Below are 17,555 nucleotides of genomic sequence, written 5' to 3'. Positions count from 1 at the left end.
GACGAATAGAGTTCCATTCATTCCATTCGTGGTGCAGCTACCATAGAATTGTCTAGTCGAAAAGTGCCCAAATAACTTGACTCTCACTTTTCTAAAATAATCCCAGCTGGAAAGTGCAATGCAATTGTGTGTTTTCTGGGAGGTAATCTGTTACTTCTATTCACATCTCATGAGTTGTGGTATTCATTAAGGACTTTTCTGAAACCCCCTCAAATTTGATATAAAAGGTGTAATCAGGTTTGGTCATTATCGGCCTTTAATTGCTTTCTAACTTCAACTTTGCTTGTAACACTGAAGGCTTCTGATATTTGAGCTGTGCTTGACAGAAAAATGTTCAATTGATTATTGAATGTATCACTCGAGTAAATTCTGAGATGCTAAATGAAAAATTGCCGCTGCGTGTTATGGGTTACAACACCAACGTCAAAGAGAATCACGACGTGTCGTTCGAACAGAACCCAAAAAATGCAGTTACATCAATTCAAAACATTAACCATACCATAATTATGCAAGAAAATAGGCTCATTTGGGGTTTATCACCTAAACCAGCTGGGGATAATCAGCCATATGCTGGCATAATCTTTCGTTTGGGTTCTCCCTTATCTGTCAATGTTCAACACATTAGAATATCGCAGCACCCGAGATCATTGGAAACAATTATTTGATAATAATATTTCTAAGCTTACGAAATAACTTCGCCAAAGCACACATTTTTATTTTTAACTCTCTGGATTTATATTTATTTTTTCCTCACCGAAATCGATACCTTCGGTTTCAAAAATCAAGCGATGTCCCATTGTGCCAAAAAATACCAACCAACATAACACCACCGAGGAAATATTTTGACAAATATTATATTACTGTTGTTTCTGGCTCTAAAAATCTTCAGACTCAAAGATATCCAGCTAAAAAGACTTACGTTGTCACTGGTGCGATGTGATTTGATACAAGATAAAAATGCACTCGTTTTGCTTAAATGAACAGAAAAACCAAACGATGCATCTCTGTGAACTTAAAATCGCAAAGCAGAAGGACATGGCCACAGTTTTATCACTATAAGCTCATAATTCACGTACTGAAATATGGATCAGTATGAAGGAACTTTCACCTGACACTATTTTTTAGGAGTATAGTATATTCACTTGCTGCATGAAAACTCAATATTTCTTGGTTATTGGTAATCATTCAAGAGCCAAAGTCATCGCAAACATTTCTCAAATCAATGAAAATTCTATGTGAACAGAGACCCAAGGATTGGCCTTTTAATCAGCCAATAGAAGGCTTACTTAATATTCATACGGTTATTACCGATGTAATTAGAATACTAATCTACATAATACTTCTATCATTACGGATTTCACATTCAGCACCATTTTCGTCCGGATTGAATCCTTTGTAAACCAAATATACGTTTTGTTTGAATTTCAAAGCCTCTTGTGGTAGTATACAATAAAAAAGGGGGAAATGGGAAAGTACTCGAAAAAAGTACTAAATACTTCACAAAAGTTGAAATAAGTAACACAGGACTAAAATATACTCGATATAAACAGTTGGGACTTTTTGGCTAATGACTAAAGTTACTTGAACAATTGCAAACAGTGCAAAGGTGCAAGGATGTTCACCTTAGAGAGTAAGGAATGTATCACTGACTGTCAGAGCGGATCATACAAGTAAGATGCATGACAGACAATCAGCTCGTTGAAAAGAATGGTGAGTTTTGTTCTCAGGGTCACAGAAATCACAGAAATTGGCACGCGAAGTCAACATCAATAAATAAATAACTACAACTTTGTATGATTTTCTAACCACCGTACTTAAACTCAGCAGATACTGCGTGGGGAAAATGTGATGGAAATGCGAGTGTATTTAACAGAGATGGAATTTATCAATAAACCTAAGAAAAACGTTTTGGTTTTACTTTATATCTGACTTTTGTTCATAAACCTTTGTACATATCTACTGAATATGCTATTTGAAGCCACATTACACGTGGGCAAAATAATGGTACCAAGTTACTTCAAATACCTCCCGAAATTATGACTCTGAGAGAAAAAAGTTGGGGAAGTCTTTTCTTTACACAAGTTCCGGAAAGATTATTTTCTCGCGACTCTTCTCTTTTGATCATAATTAAGTGTAAGAAAAATGTTGCATTATCTACCAGCAAGAACAAAAGAATCTCCTTTCAGAGTCTGTCGTTAAATAAAGGGAGTATTTTGAGCTATCAATGTTATCCAGTCCACCACCACCTCCAGCAATGACTTGAAGTGTTTCACAAAGTAGGCAAAGTATAGAGAAAAGCTTCAACTGCAGTTCGTGTGGAGTATGAAGCAGACGATGGGATTGAAATGGTAATGATTCTGTCATTTTTCATTCAGATCTTCAAATCATTAATGAATTCGGCGGTGAAGACGTCACGGGATGCCCGCGAGGCAGAGCGATTGTCATCTCCGAGTGTGAAGTCACGGAACGCTCTTTAGTGCGGTCCACTGCACGTGGCAAGCGGGGTAGCACCGCTAGACTCGCCCGCCAAATGAATGAGTCATTGCTGGGAGAAATAGGAACTTGAGTTATTATCATAATGGAGTCGTTCTTGAAACCCTGGCCGAGGACCCCACGATTGGATGAAGTTACTGCCATTAGTTGCCCACAGGAAAAACGTTTTCTCTCGCTTGTAGCTTTGAGACCACACTTTCAGCTTCAACTCATGTTTTTCTTTCCAAGTTTAAGCAAATTCCCGCAGAATTGTTCCCACTCATGACAGTTGATCGATCCTTCTATGGGTGAGTCCATTCACCAATCACATCGCAGGATAGGTGATTATAAGCAGGTGCTGTACATCGGGCCCTCTAAACAGTCAGTTTGTTTGGTGCAAAGAAATCTCAATGTTCTCAAACGCGCAAACGACTCAAGGTTTTTGCGCCACAAGCAGTCAATTTCTAGACATTTGATAGCACAGACTATCATAACGAGTTTTGCTGCGTCTCCATACGCCATCTATTGACATGATGGGATCCCTTCTTCTTAGCGTCTTGCTCCCCTTCCTCCTCACTCTTAACTCGCTTGTATTTCGTCCTTCGGTTTTGGAACCAGACTTTGACCTAGAAAAATATTGGGCAAAAAGGAAAGGGTGAAAATGGAGTCAGTGCAAATTCTTGTGTATGAATTGAGGGCTTAGATTACAAACAACAAGGTAACTTCTTGACCTTTTTAGCTGGAGCGCAGAAAGTTACTTTTTGACACAGTGATTAAGAGGAACAGGTTTTGATCTCCCAACACAACAAAACGAAAATAATTTTAAAGTCGACAGAAGTCGAGACTATTTTTTGCGACAACAATGACAGCTAGGTGGTTTGTTGCAGACACCAATTTTGTGAAAATGGTTCGTAATAGGATCGAATTGGAGTGAATAATTGCCTGGGAAATGTACCCGGTCTCTCTCTTACCCAAACCTGAAGCCGCTTTCATCGCATCCAGTGAGTTTTAATTCAAACTTCCCTTGTAAAAAGCATCGCAATTAAAGTCATTTTTAAAACGACAATAGATTTGGATCTGATGGTGAAGTAGAAGTGGAATTAGTCGCAAATTGCGTCGAGGCTTAGTCCCGCCTGGGGCGGTATTTCCCCCCCCCCACAAGCGATACAGCCCAGTGCGCGCCAAACACCGCTCATCTCATCGCCACTCTTGAGAGCTAGGCACGCGGAGTGAATTATTAGAAGGTTCGGTCATCCATCACGGATAGTTTAGCGCGCTCGGCTCAGTTACTGGTACGGGTGCTAGAGCGATTTAGCCCCGTGCAGGCAGCGACGTGAGAGCCGCTACGCTACTGAACAACCCCATCCACACCGGAAGCTGCCACTTCCTACCGAAATTTAAAAGCACTTCACTTGATCGTTGCCCGTGGATATGGCTTCCCGGATGGACTTAGGAAAGATGTGCGAAATGTGGAGCATTTTTAGCACTAGGGGAAAAATGTTCAATGACAAATATTGGTAACAGTGCTCAACAACTCACGGTCGCCTACAGCCCAGACAAGGGAAGACAAAAATGAAAGAACAAGTCCAGATATTTTGTGATAGTCCCGGCTCACGGAAGACAAAATCTTTGAAGTGCCGACTGCCTTGAGATAAGTCTTTGGCTGTAAAACGATGAATAGGGTTCAAAATAAGAACTTGGGCATGACCTATGATGGATTGATGTTGTTAGAACCCATAGAACAACGTGTGGGTGAAGGTAGGCCTATGCACCTGCACATCATGCCTCCAACTAATGGAAGGTTGCAGTCACGATGTTTTCATTAGAATTAGACTGGATAATTAAACTTTGAAGATATGAATGCGTCAATAAATGTCACAGAAAATTACCTTTGAAGGAAAATAAAATTTCAAATCTAAATTAACGACTTTAGGGCCTAGCTTGGATGCTTTTCCCATGTCTGTGACAATAACCGAGTCATTTTTTTCCTTTTCAATTCACCAGATCCAATCCATGTCAACTGCGTTTTAAGGACACACACACAACACGACATTTTCACATGAATTTGGCACTAAAAAATACAATAATGAGCGATGCTTTTCAGTGGGAGATGGCCAATGTTGCTGTACGAAGCAAGTTCTTATTGTCACGTGTCAGCTGTGAACTGAAAGCCACATTGAGCAATGCACCGGTAAAACCCGAGGAAACAATCACAGAGGCTGTGATTGAATGTAACGTGCCATGAATGGAAAAAGAGAGAAGCAAATAAACTGGCCTTGGAAATGCGTCGAGAATTGCGCCACAATTTGTTTCCCAAATTTGTTCGCGCGCTTGTTCATCGTTCTTTGACTCAGTGTGGCTGAGCAACCGCAAGTACCCCGTTCAGCCACGTAGCATACACAGATTCTCTGCTAGGCAATAGCCAGTATTTATATTTGAAATAATGAAACAGTCGTTAATGAACGCTCAAACACAATTTCTCATCTTGTTTATACTATAGGCCTACCATTTGACGTCAATTTCTTTAATCGGCAAACGTAATGAACAAGATTAAGACATAGTTCTATAACAGCTTTTTGATACAAATTAAAATTCTTTTGTAAGAGCATGACTATAAAAAAAGATTTACAAAACAATTATTGTGGGCAAATGTATGGACTTACTGGCAACAGAGCTTGTACGATCGCTGACTAACTTCCGCTATTACATTTTAGTTATTTCACCTTTAGCCACTGAGTCTATAAGCGACATTGTACATTGTAATACCGAGGGAATTTTCCAAAAAGCTCAGTTTCACCACTGAAATTGTCTGGTGTTATTCTCTGTTAACATTAATTTGACATCCACTGAGTTTCTTTCATTTAATATGTAGGCCAAACGCATAAATTTCCTTTTAGAAAAAGTGAAAGTCAAGCCCTTCTGGTGTTTATTCAGAAACGTTCCCACTAATCATTTCTCTGCAAAAAATAAAAACAATATATAAAAATGTGGCTGTTCGGTCACACCGACAGAAGTTTGAACGCGTTTTTGGATGCAAGATAAGACTAACAATTGTCAGAGTATAAAGAGATGAATGTAGAATTCAATCTTAGAATGACTTCTAAAAAAAACTGACGGCAAACCGATCGTAGGTGAAGATAAATGACGTAAAATCAACCACAATAACGGAGCCAAACATTTTAGACTATGATCCCCGCGCCAAAATGTTGTTGCACGCGGCTAGACCGGTCATTTCCAACCGATTTACCTCGAGAGCGGTACCACATCACCTGCCTAAGGGGACACTGTTTGCCTTTTGTTCCGGGGTGTGACTCAAGGGTCGTTTGGTTGGGTTCACATCCTTCCAAGGTCAGAGAAGGAGGGTTCAGTTGAACCGTCTTTAAAGGAAAGACCTTGCCGATAACGCCTGTTGGACACCTATTTTGTAGTGTTGTTATTCACTGTCCACAAATTACAACAAAAATAGTGTCGCATCATGACCTTTTCGATATACTAAAGTTACACCATGTCTTTTAAAACTCCTGCTAAATACGCTGAATGAACGAGTTATTCGTCAAACAAACTTCCGGACAGATAATGAGCACAATGAAGAATTCTTCTTACTTTCTACTCCGGTCCGCATCCACTAGAAATTACTACTCGCTGAATCTCTCATGCTCATGGTTAATTAACTGTCGGTAAATTACCTTATAAGGGTGTAGAAACACACCAACACCGTTTTTATCAATTATGTCTGGGAATATGCAGATATCTTTCAGCAAATAGCCGACATCAATTTGTGACACTTTACGTTAAATACTTGTCATGATCGTTATCTGACATCCTGTCAAATTATGATGCATTATGATCATCAGGTTATCGCCTTGCTTGACTGCATACAACATGAATAAATGATAAAAATGTCTCGAATGACAGAAAGACCTCATCCATAATAGTGACAGAAGGACAAGATAAATGGGAAATGGAGAGAGTAACTATTTAAGGCATAGCTCCGGAAACAGCAAAAAGGTGATCGGACAAAACAAAGTGTACGCTTAAAAATGATAAGAAGACAAATTTGACTTTCAAATGGATCTGAGTGCACTTCTTTTTCCACCCTCCTTTAGCTGTCTAGACCCTGCCCCTATGGTTCTTCCCTCAAATTCCGCGCACTTTCATCAATAGCGCCCTCGTTCAGCGCAAGATGGTTGAGGGACTAAATGGGTCAGGCGCAATGATACCCCCAGCATGGTGCTTGTTGAATTCTGGCGTAAATCACGGCGTAAATGAAATGTTTACAAGACCTTGTGAACCAAACGTTTTAGCACCTCGCTTCAAACTACGAAGTAGTCATACTTTCTTGCCCCGTCACTGAATTTATTGAAAAGTATGATTTCTTTCAGGAGGGGTGAAAGACAATAATGTACAAAACTGCATAAAAGTATATATGACTTGTACAGTGTGTCAACATTTTCTTTTAGCTTATTTTTTTCACCGATAAAATATATCCAGGGTTATTCCGTCGAGTCTACAATTATTTCAATGAGAGCTTGGCTTAATTAGTAGATCATAATAACTTTTGAGAAACTTTCACCTGAGGAAATAAATCGAATGTCGATGAAGCCATTTTGGGGTCATAAAGAGATGAACATGAACGATGAGAGGTTTTATCTTACAATCACGGCACAAAGAATGTAAACATAGATTGGAGGCCAAAAAAACGAACGATGCACAAAACTTGGGTTGATTTGTGCAGTGTGTACTATGAAGTACGTGAGTTTGTCATTATCCCACTCACATTATGCCAGACTCAACCCAGCACATAAAACCACACTTTGCATGTTGTTTCTGCGCTTACGACGCTGCACACAAAACCGGGAGATGACAAGTTCCACGTTGGGGGCGTGGCTGACCAACTCCCCCTCCCCCATCTCAGGTTAAGGGACCAATGGCAAATAATGAAGAAATAAACATTCCTACATATAATCACAACAAAGACCGTTTGAATCAAAGGATATTGTAAATAGTTCCTCTATTGTTGATATGAAACTAACTTTCCAACGATAGATATGACTCCAAGATTCTTTCTTTAATGAATATTTAGTTTCTTTTCTTATTCCCCCTTCTCCCTTCTAAACTCAAGTTCCCTCATCTTTCTTCTCCCGATGACTCAGCTCAAGACATTCTTTTCCTAATTTTGAAATTTCCCTTCCGCATCCACTAGTTTTGTTTAATTGTCATGCGTGCGTAATTACTGATTTATTTCAAACGAAAGTACAGTTGTTTATAAAAGCCATTATGTGTCCATGCACTATGCCACAAAAGTGTGACTGAGTTGTCGTTTAGTGAGTGTGACTGAGTTGAAAGTTTACACAACAATAAGCTTAATTGTACCGTGATATGTCCTTAAATATACAGATGTGTCATCACGGTTTCAATTTCTCAAGATATGCATCTTGCATACTGCAACAGAATCACGAAGTCCGAAATCGTAGTGATATTTAAAAAAAAACAACAGCAACATTCAAACCACAAAATTGTCAGTGTAAATGCAAGGCTTTTGTCCACACTATCCCGGCTAAGTCACTCGGGGGCGCTTTAAATGTAAACAAGGGTGACATCATCAAACGCACTTGGTCGTGTGCGGCTGCGTGCGGCATTTTTGTGACATGGGTAGGCGATTGATGAAATTCTAATGTTGCAGAAATTGATCGGAATTTCGAATGATCATTATAAGGAAGCCTAATTAATGTACAACGTTTGAATACGTCGCTAGAATAAGTGATATGACCGATTGAATTATTCCTGTCATTTCATTATGCGTGTGGTGTCCACTTCATCACATAGACACGAGGTGTGACCTGATCATTGACCATCCATCCTCACCCGACAACTTAAATAACGAGGCAAGAATACATATCGAATTCATCTATTTGGTCATTCAATATTCGTGAGCAATTTTCTGGAGCTTGAAAGAAACTGGTGAAACTCAAATTATATACGAATATTCGAAGGTTATGCAAAGTGTTAGATTTAAGAGAGAACATCGAGCGATGTTTATCGAGAGAGAACCTAACTCTTTTGTTGTGACTAACTTCAAATAATGTAAAATGTAACTATAGTGAGCGGGAGATACAATCCACCTTTTGCTATTTGGCGTGTTCACTAAGTCAAATGGTATTTTTTCCAAAGTAAACATTGGTGGTCTTAATTTAAGCAAACATTTCCTTTAATGGTACCACCATTTAGCTTGTATTTGTTTTCATTATCACTTCCTTTGGTCACGAGGCCTGGCTTCATGTGTGCGGTAGCAAAGGGGAAAGTAAATCGAAAGTGTGGGTATCTAGCTCAGAGTGTTCCTGTTTGAATCCGGACATGCAGGATATAGGCACTTTGACACACAAGCTACAGGACAGTATTCAATTGTTTCTCGTGAAACATTTCTCACGATTATCCATGAGCGTCATAATGACTGCCATGACAGGTTGAGTTATAAAGTGTGAAAAAGATAAACACTTAAAAAAAATAACGTCAAGTTGCATGACCACTTGCTTGTTTCTTTTATTTGTAAAAAGTGCGAATGAGAGATGAACAAGGCCAGTTGCAGCTGTATTACATCATTCATTCAGTTACGAAATTATTGGATATCTATGAAGCGCTATGTGAGTACAACATTCTCAGCACAACATGCAGGAGGCAATGGATTTCCTGGAAATATAGAAAATTTGCTTCCTTATTTCGTTTGTTTCAATTTAAAATAGCTCAATAAATATTTTGCCGTAAGGATGACGCTGTAAAACCAGAACAAATCCCATTTTTCGTTTACAACAGTTCTTTCGAGACTTCTGCATTTCTCGAGCAAAAACTGATGTGACAACTCCTGATAGAGTTTATATCTGGTGTAGTAAATGTTGCAGACATATTTCTTTGTCCCATTTCGCCTTCCTTTACATTTTCCATGATTGAACAACGGTTGAAATCGACCAACCCCGAACTCAGACATAGACCACGTGGTGCACTTTGTGACCTGGTATCCGAAAGCATTTTCCCCACTCGCTTATCTGGAAACTCATTTGTCACGTTCTGACACGCAATCACAGTGCACGACTTTTACTCGATATGCAATGCTCATGGAACTTGCCACCAATATCTCAGATCTACGGCAAGACATAAACCGGGGCAGGGCGCTCAGCTGATTTGATCTGACGTCTGCCAGATATATTAATGCATGAACAATAAGATTACCTTGAAAAAAAAGAGAAATATCAGTACGAATCAAATTTGATTCTTGACCGAACGTCCAAGGTAAAATGGCCATGAAATTGAAACTTGGTTTATTTTCCAGACGAGCTTTTGAAGCAGTGTCCTTCACCAGTCTTAGGTTTATGAAAATTATATCAAACAAACAATCTACTGATACTAAAGAGTTACTTAAGTTGTTCAATTTTCAAATATTTTAAGTTTATTTCCAATGGGTTAAGTTTAAGAAGAAAATAAAAACAAGGAGGTTGTATACAGTTTTTCGTCAGCTCATAGCAAAGGTTACAGGTTGCAAAATCTTCCTTCCCGAAAAAGTATCCCGTTCCCGCCAGAGTGACAGTTTACTTTCTAGAAAACGAATGCCGCGCGCGGCTGCGGTTATACAGGACTGAAGACACTAAACACTCGCTTCTAATTTTCCAATCAAAACCACATTACACAACACGGGTATCGCTTTAAATAAAGGTAATATACCCCAGCGGGGCTGGGCTGGCGGTAGGACGGGCGGGCACAACTCGGTTCCCCTGTCTCTAATGGAATAATCAGTCGAGAAGCTGGGCCCCGAAATTGAGTTTGGTCGGCAGCAGGGCCCAGACAAGAGGAGGGGATTTGTTATTACAAGTTGCACTCAATAATGGAAATGGTGCGAGATGAACATTATGACAAATAAAATGCATAGGAAATGTACACAGTGCCCAGGGCTGTCAGGTTTGGCGGTTATGTACATTACAGTGAGCTGGACCATGCACCGATAGATTATAATTGCACGATTGGCCACAAACATTATCTCGCTTGATACATGCAATATCTCCACGTGTTCTTTCACAATGCCAGTTTGCAAGGATTGGTAATGTTTTGCTTTGTCGTACGATTTAAAAGCAATAAACCAACAAATATGAAGCAAGGTGTAGGAATGACTTTTATCCCAGAATCAATCATCAATAGATTTGATACCGATATGTTTTCTAAAAACGAAAGTCAGGTCAACAGCACAACAGATATTAGTTTTGTTTCGACAACTACAAGTCCATAATTTTGGCTGACAATACGACAGAACTAATGACAATGACGATATTCCAAATAATCCAACAAAACACAAAGCTAACAACAGTAATGACACTTGTAACAAAAAATGTAAAAGGAAAATTTTTTAAATTTATTTTTTTCAACCCTTAAGGTTATACACAATGAGTTTTCAATAGAAATTTTTTTTCACTCGCCTAAGCATTTTGGAAAGGAGCCACGTTTAAAAATTTATGGCGTTTCTGTATTTCCACCAAAAGTTGCACAATTTAAAACCCCCCACTACAAAAAAAAAACACCAACAAAAAAAAGATGAAAGACTGACCTGAGTTTCGGTGAGATTGAGGCTAGCGGCAAGTTGCTTTCTCTCGGCTCCCACCACGTAGTGATTTTTCTCGAAGGCTTGCTCCAGTCGCAGAAGCTGTGATGGAGAAAATGCCGTGCGGATCCGCTTGGGTTTACGAAAGGGATGTTGTAGAAAGAACCCACCATTCGCAATCTCGCCTCCTGAAACGAGAACGTAAAAAGGGAAAGAAAACAAGGAGTCAATGAGGACAAGAACACCTTAAACATAGACACCTGAAAGTAAAGTCTTGTATTTACTGCATTTTATTTTTTTTGAATCGAATGGAACTATCATTCTAAAATCTTGATTGGTGGATGAAGTCTGAAACCGAAAATGGTCCTCATTCCTATACTGTTACATTCAGATCTTTTTCGTTCGGCTTAAAAAAATAGAATTTTCCTAAGATAGAAAATTGTTGTGGAGAATAGAAAATGCACTCTTTCGTTTCCTTCTTCAGGAATACACTCGTTAGTAAAAGCCAATACATATGCCATGAAAAAGTGTGCAGGCATTCACTTAATGAAATCCATTGAATTTAGCAGGTGCATCGCACACACAAGCAAACAGAAAATGGCTTTTTTTTACGACAGGACTGTAACATCTTCGCAAATCTGACTAAGTTGGAGGGCGAATATTGGATTTCCTTCGGGTGCTGTAAAGTGGCGCGGGTAATATTTGGATATTCCCACTTGGTGGGTCTTCACGCAGCACCCACTAGGATTTCTGCTTTCTTTTTTTTTAACTCAAGATCAGTGATCGACCGACAACGAGATATGATATGATGGTTTATGCTCGGTCAGTGCCGACGGAGAGACAGGAGAGGGAAAAAAAGAAATCGGACAAATCTTGGCTGTAAAGGGCCACTTAAGGTGCAATTTACTGGTCGATTGGCGCCCTCAGGTCCTACATGCTTTATTCTTTAATGCGAAAAAAGGCGCTTTTTTCCTTCTCGGGTGGATCTTTGCGGTCGTCTGCAGGTTTAGCAGTGCACGCATGACAGAAGAGAGAAATGGCCGCGCATTCGTGAACCCAAGACCAGCTGGCGAGCTGCGCGAAATCTGATTTTGGCTGGCGAAATCTGACCAGATTTGTGGAGTTTGGTAATGACGGTAGCGATGGGGGATGGGTGATAGGGGTAGTGATGGCCTGACAATTTAGGGCTAAGTACCTCTTGAAGTACAAGAGGAGAGTGGAGAGATATTGATGTATGGATACTTTACAAGGAAACACGATCGGGAAGGACGTAGACAAGAAAAATTGGAAACGTTCCGTCTCTTTGGGCAATTGTCAAGTATCAAATCCGTGAAAATTTGACCACCTTAACTTTGTACATACAAGTTACAACCACTGTGGAAATGTTTGCACATCCCACTGGATAAAATGTTGATATTGAATTTAAAAGTTCCCGGCAAGAAACAGAGATTAAACTTCTGTTTACCATTGAACAAACCTTCATCTGCATTTGACAAGGTCACATCGATTCAAAATGCCATCTATTTTAACCATTTCCCTAGATTCTAATACCTTCAAAACGTCTGATTTGCCCCCTGGCGCAGCACGCTATAAAACCACAACTAGGCGCGCAGCAATAGCGTCCAATCTCGAGCAGCTCGAGCGAAAAACAAGAAAACTTGGATGTATTTATGAAGTTGGGGAAATGAATCCCTGACCGAAGCCTGTTGTTTGTTAGCCTAGGACCTCACTGGTGGTTTGGTTCAATCTTCCAGGTTTACACTCCGTAAAGCGAGACCTTTGGCGGAGTGCAGGCCGAAATCTGTACCACGACAAGCTTCAAAGGACCCCGCGTTATCACCCTCCGGTCAGCCCACACTGGTGATGGCAGAGGCGTGTAATCAGCGCTAAACAAGGACAAACATATCACTTTTGGTTTTAATTGCTTTGGCATTTTATCGAGGTAATTGATGTTAGATAGCGAAGCGGGTGCGGGCTCAAAAACAAAAGTGGAGCGGACATGCCAACGTGACTTATCAGGTTTAATATTTCTAATTAATTGTTGTTGTAGGCAATTCGAGGTTGCTTTATCGTTTTATCTATGTTGTGGCAACGGTGGAACATCATCAAACAAAACAACGTGAAGACAAATGAAAATTCACACGGGAAACGAATAGCTTACCGCTTTATTTCAGACAAGAACATTTAAACACATGGAAGGATTTTGTTCAAAAGCGACAAGTATATTTAATCGTAAGGACCAACAACCAAAGATAGTCATCTTTGTCTGTCTGTTTGGTGGGCTATGCGCATGTTGTCTCATAGCCCGGTCATTCCAAAGAGCAAAAAATCTCCCCTAGTTCGACGAGATGAATTCGAATTAAATTCATTCAACTCGAATGGTTCAAGATTTCACTCGAGTTTCCACTGCATGTGAGTGGTTCCTTTTCAAACTATTTCAATCTAAATTTATAATGATTTTTCACTTAAAACTGTTCGGTCCCTTAGTTTCGATCCTCGGAGATATGAAATAGCATAAAATGTTCCAGTCTGGCTATTTTCATTAGAAGAACTGTTCTCAAAGGATAAAATGTTTTGAAGTTCTACAAAGGCCCGCTTCTATGGGAAGTGAGCATCCAAGCTTCTGAATGAATGGCAATTGGCATTCTCCACTAGGTTCGAGAAGCCCGCATTTAAGACTATTGTAAGTTACGGCTAAAACACATTTTTGCGAGACTTACCCATGAGCGCTTTACTGAAAATATCTTAATTTCACCGTAGGCCTATTTGTGGTGTTACTGTTTTGCTTCTTTATCTATGGTAAAACGTGGTTTATTGTACAATCATGTCAGTTTTCTTACCATCTATTTTAAAATTTTATTGGCGTACTTTTTATAAAATTTATAATGCAGGCTTTTGAAAGCTACTTAACGTATAATTTGTTTGATTTCTTATTTTTTTGGTTTCAGCAGCGTTGTCTTTTCACCATTCTACAGCCTATCATGATCTACCGTATGGTTTCAGTGATGTAATAGGCTTAAAATAATGGAAACGATTATTATTATTATTTGAAGATCAGAATTTCAGACCATTCAAACTGTCTACATCAATAACCACAGGCGATTCCTGTCTAAACAGCACTCTGTTTTCTTCCTGCATCTGACGTATCGAGAACAAAACCCACAGCAAACATTGGTTCTATTGGTTCGAAGTGATTCCATGAACTTCATTCTGTCCCCTAAATCCACCCAGCAGTGCTGTTCCAATCATCATTACTCGGCCCGTTTAGTTACATGGTCAGAGCTTTCCTCTAAATGATCGTAACCAAAGTGCATCCAATTCACATCTCGGCACTAACGACTCAATGCACCGTTTACTGAGCTATTAAATTAAGTGGAGGCCAATTAACGACTGTAACGGACGTGCATAATTGTTGCGGCCTTTTCAAACTTTCAACCATGAAAGAACTTCGTAAGGTCCTTGTTTGATCGAATAGATTAATGAGGAGACTGGCAGGTTATTTATCTAACTCTGCAATATATTAAACCACATGTTCCTCTCTATGTTAAAAGCTCTATACTTTGGAAACGAACTGCCAATCAGAAATTTCAAACTGCTTCGATTGGCCGAGCTTGGCTGCTGCTGTGCTGTGTACACTAATCGATGCTTCTACCATCAATAGCTTTAGTGGTCAGTACTGGTTTAAGCAGATCAACAATTTTATCAATGGAGCAAAGCCAAGCTTTGTAACCCCCAAGCCTTCTGTGCGAGTGCAGCGCCCGTTCCGTGCTTCTGTACCGTGTGTATACGCGGCGTGTATGTCAAATGTTGAAGCCCGAAGGTATGATCACACCGTCAAGCCGCGCGTGGCTTGCAACCGCCCACCGGGGTGGTGATCTGACCGCATGCCAAATTTTGCTCTCTGTAAACAAAATAAAAGCAAGTGTTGCATACTTTTTCAATTCTCGGGGGAAAATATACATACTCCTTCAAGAGTTGATTTCCTATAAAAAGGAGCATGTCCTCTCCACGAATACACGTGCTCAATTTCATCAGCTCACTTTTTATCGCCGAAGCGGTTTCAACACAATGAAAACTCAAATGACATTTGAACAGAAGCTGATATGCAGATTTAAAAAATGGCATTGAAGCAACGCACTTCACTATCCATGAGTGTTCTAAGCGTGTTCTAAGGTCAAAAGTTACAACCCTCGTTTTTGAATTCTCATAGTTCACTGACAGCAATTTCAGAAATGTCAAGCAAGATACTGTGAAGCATTGTGCATACTGTATAAAGCGCTTGCGATAGGCTAAACAGGTCCGCGATAGGCTAAACAGGTCCGACACTTCCTTGAAATTACCTATCTTAGTACTCTTGCTGCTTCGATACCTCAAATGTCAGGATATTTAACAAATCTCATCCGTGATTTTGCAGCGTAGTAGGATCGTTTTCTTCGATATTTTATGTCGTTCAGTTACATAGTCGGGTCTGCACCACGGTTTACGGAGTTTAGTAAAAAAAAAAAACCAAAAAACAAAAACACACACACAGACTGTTTGCATTCACAATGGTATTTGACTGTCACAGAAGGTGCCGTTCACTTGTGTCAAAGTTGACTCGTGTCTTTGACGGAGAAAACAAGTCAAATATTCTTATCTGAAAGAAATATTAACAAGGATTCTTACCAGGGAAGCCTCGGTGGCCAAATAGTCTATTTCTGGCGAGGAACCACGGATAGAGTCCAAACGGCTCACGGCGAGGCGGTGAACCGAAGACACCAGCCAGAGCAGCAGGATGGTGCGGGGACGGGAAGCCGTGTGTCGGCGGCATGCCGAGGTGTTGTGGCACGGTGAATCCCGGGTGAGCTGTCTGAGCCGCCTCCGATGGGTACGCCACCTCGGGAGTGTACAGTCCCTTGATTGGGTGCGGGAACGCGCTGTGGAACGGCGACTCCCCGGTCGGACTGGGCTTGTGGAGCCTACTGACCACGATGGGCGTGAAGGGGGTTGGAGAACCCACTGAGTCCGGGGTGGAGGTGGTTGGAGCTGGTGGATTCGGGGGACTAGACGGCTTGGAAACCAGAGACTCGATGCTGAAGCAGCTCGGCTTGGAAGGTGGAGGTGGCGGTTGATACAAATCAACAGCAGACATGGTGGAAATGTTTTGTCAGTTGACCACCAAAAAGTCACCAAATTTACCTACTCCTTCGTTTTGATTTGTCAGACCAATCAGTTATTTTTCAATTTCAAAGCTGTTTTGGTCAATTTATCGCAAGTGGCGCACACAGCCTAGAGAAAACTGGAGGCAATAAATATAAAATCAGAGCCCCCGTCGTGGCGACATTGCATAACAGACCAATCTCCAGAACAGTAACCACTTGATCTTCCCTTAGAAGAACGACAAGATATGCAGTCTGCTAGATGCGTGTACATCAGCTGGAATATTAGCGGGAGACTGGCCAAATCCTAGCGAATAAGCCAGCTTCAAAAAAATCGCGAGACTATAGGCAGCGATTAGCCGAATCATCAGTGTGCGTATGATGGCGGCCTTCCTCTTGTCTGAAATGTCTCCTCTTACCTGTCAACACTGGACCATTTGTATCGCACCGTTGAAACGAAAAACCCCTCACTTTAGGAGGTTCTACTCAACATACACCAGGCCCACCACACAGTGCACTGTCGGAGCTTACTAGCCCACCAAGCGAGCCGCATGGCACTACCGACCAGTCCTAAAAATCTGCTAATCGTTCCATTTGCATAGTTACGACTAATTAGGCCATGACAGAGTAGGCTTAACTGACACGACTTGCGAGTGAGTAATGCTGATTGGCTGGCGAGTCACGGTGTGGCAATGACGTCGCACTCACCCAGCCCATAGTGTTCGCATACCGTGCAGGACCACCGCATACGATACTGAATCGATGTACGCGCGATTCTTCCTGCACTCTGCAGTCTGGAGAGAGTATGATGAAGCCATGGGGCATAGCGCCACCACGATCATTGGCGAGCTGCCGAAGGACATCTTCCAGCCAATTCGGTTGGAATTGCTCGAGTTACACCACTCCCTAAAAATCCACTCGACTTCAAGTCCTTCGATAACATTAATTATTCTCGAACTACGCACTAATCTTTTGGACTACAACGTCTAATGCTCAGTGCCCGTCTTCGTCACTGATTGCGAGCAAACTACTGGGGCTTCATTTTTAAAGAAAACTGCTCCTTTAAGTCTAAACCCGAGGACAATTGCGTACTTAATCCTTTTTCCACTGACATCTTTGAGTTTTAGTAATAAGGAACGTTGAGGATGGTGAGTGTAACGCTAATAAGACTGGTGATGTGACGACACCGACGATGACACGTTGACACCAGGAGAAGGGTGGTGACAGCCAAAATACACAAACGCTTTTTGGTCATTATCATGACACTGTTGTCACTGCCGTTGCCGGATGCATCTTTGTTGTCGCGGCAAAAAAATGACAACAGTAAATAAGAAACGACGACTGTATATGTCAATGCGGTAAGG

General features: G+C 40.8%; 2 protein-coding genes across 2 annotated transcripts in view; both read right to left on the bottom strand.

The window, feature by feature from the left end:
* Window positions 1-230: 230 nt before the first annotated feature.
* On the bottom strand, window positions 231-16,978 carry LOC110973830 (homeobox protein EMX1-like). Its single transcript, XM_022224967.2, has 3 exons — window positions 15,719-16,978; window positions 11,060-11,241; window positions 231-3,098 (listed from the first exon to the last, which is right to left on the bottom strand). Exons 1-3 carry the CDS (start codon window positions 16,182-16,184, stop codon window positions 2,961-2,963), a joined length of 786 nt encoding a protein of 261 aa, XP_022080659.1. The 5' UTR covers window positions 16,185-16,978; the 3' UTR covers window positions 231-2,960.
* sfxn5 (sideroflexin 5) overlaps window positions 11,183-17,555 on the bottom strand; it is a 54,994-nt gene continuing 48,621 nt past the window's right edge. Inside the window, exon 15 of the transcript XR_015427542.1 lies at window positions 11,183-11,241. The gene's annotated coding sequence lies outside the window, so the exon portion shown is untranslated. The remainder of the gene's footprint in view (window positions 11,242-17,555) is intronic.

The sequence above is a fragment of the Acanthaster planci genome, linkage group LG13 (assembly GCF_054643075.1).
Source record: "Acanthaster planci isolate LZ-2023a linkage group LG13, COTS_SCS, whole genome shotgun sequence".
NCBI classification, from domain to species: domain Eukaryota; kingdom Metazoa; phylum Echinodermata; class Asteroidea; order Valvatida; family Acanthasteridae; genus Acanthaster; species Acanthaster planci.
Note: the sequence above shows the minus strand (reverse complement) of the source record. Positions and strands in the feature narration are given on the sequence as shown.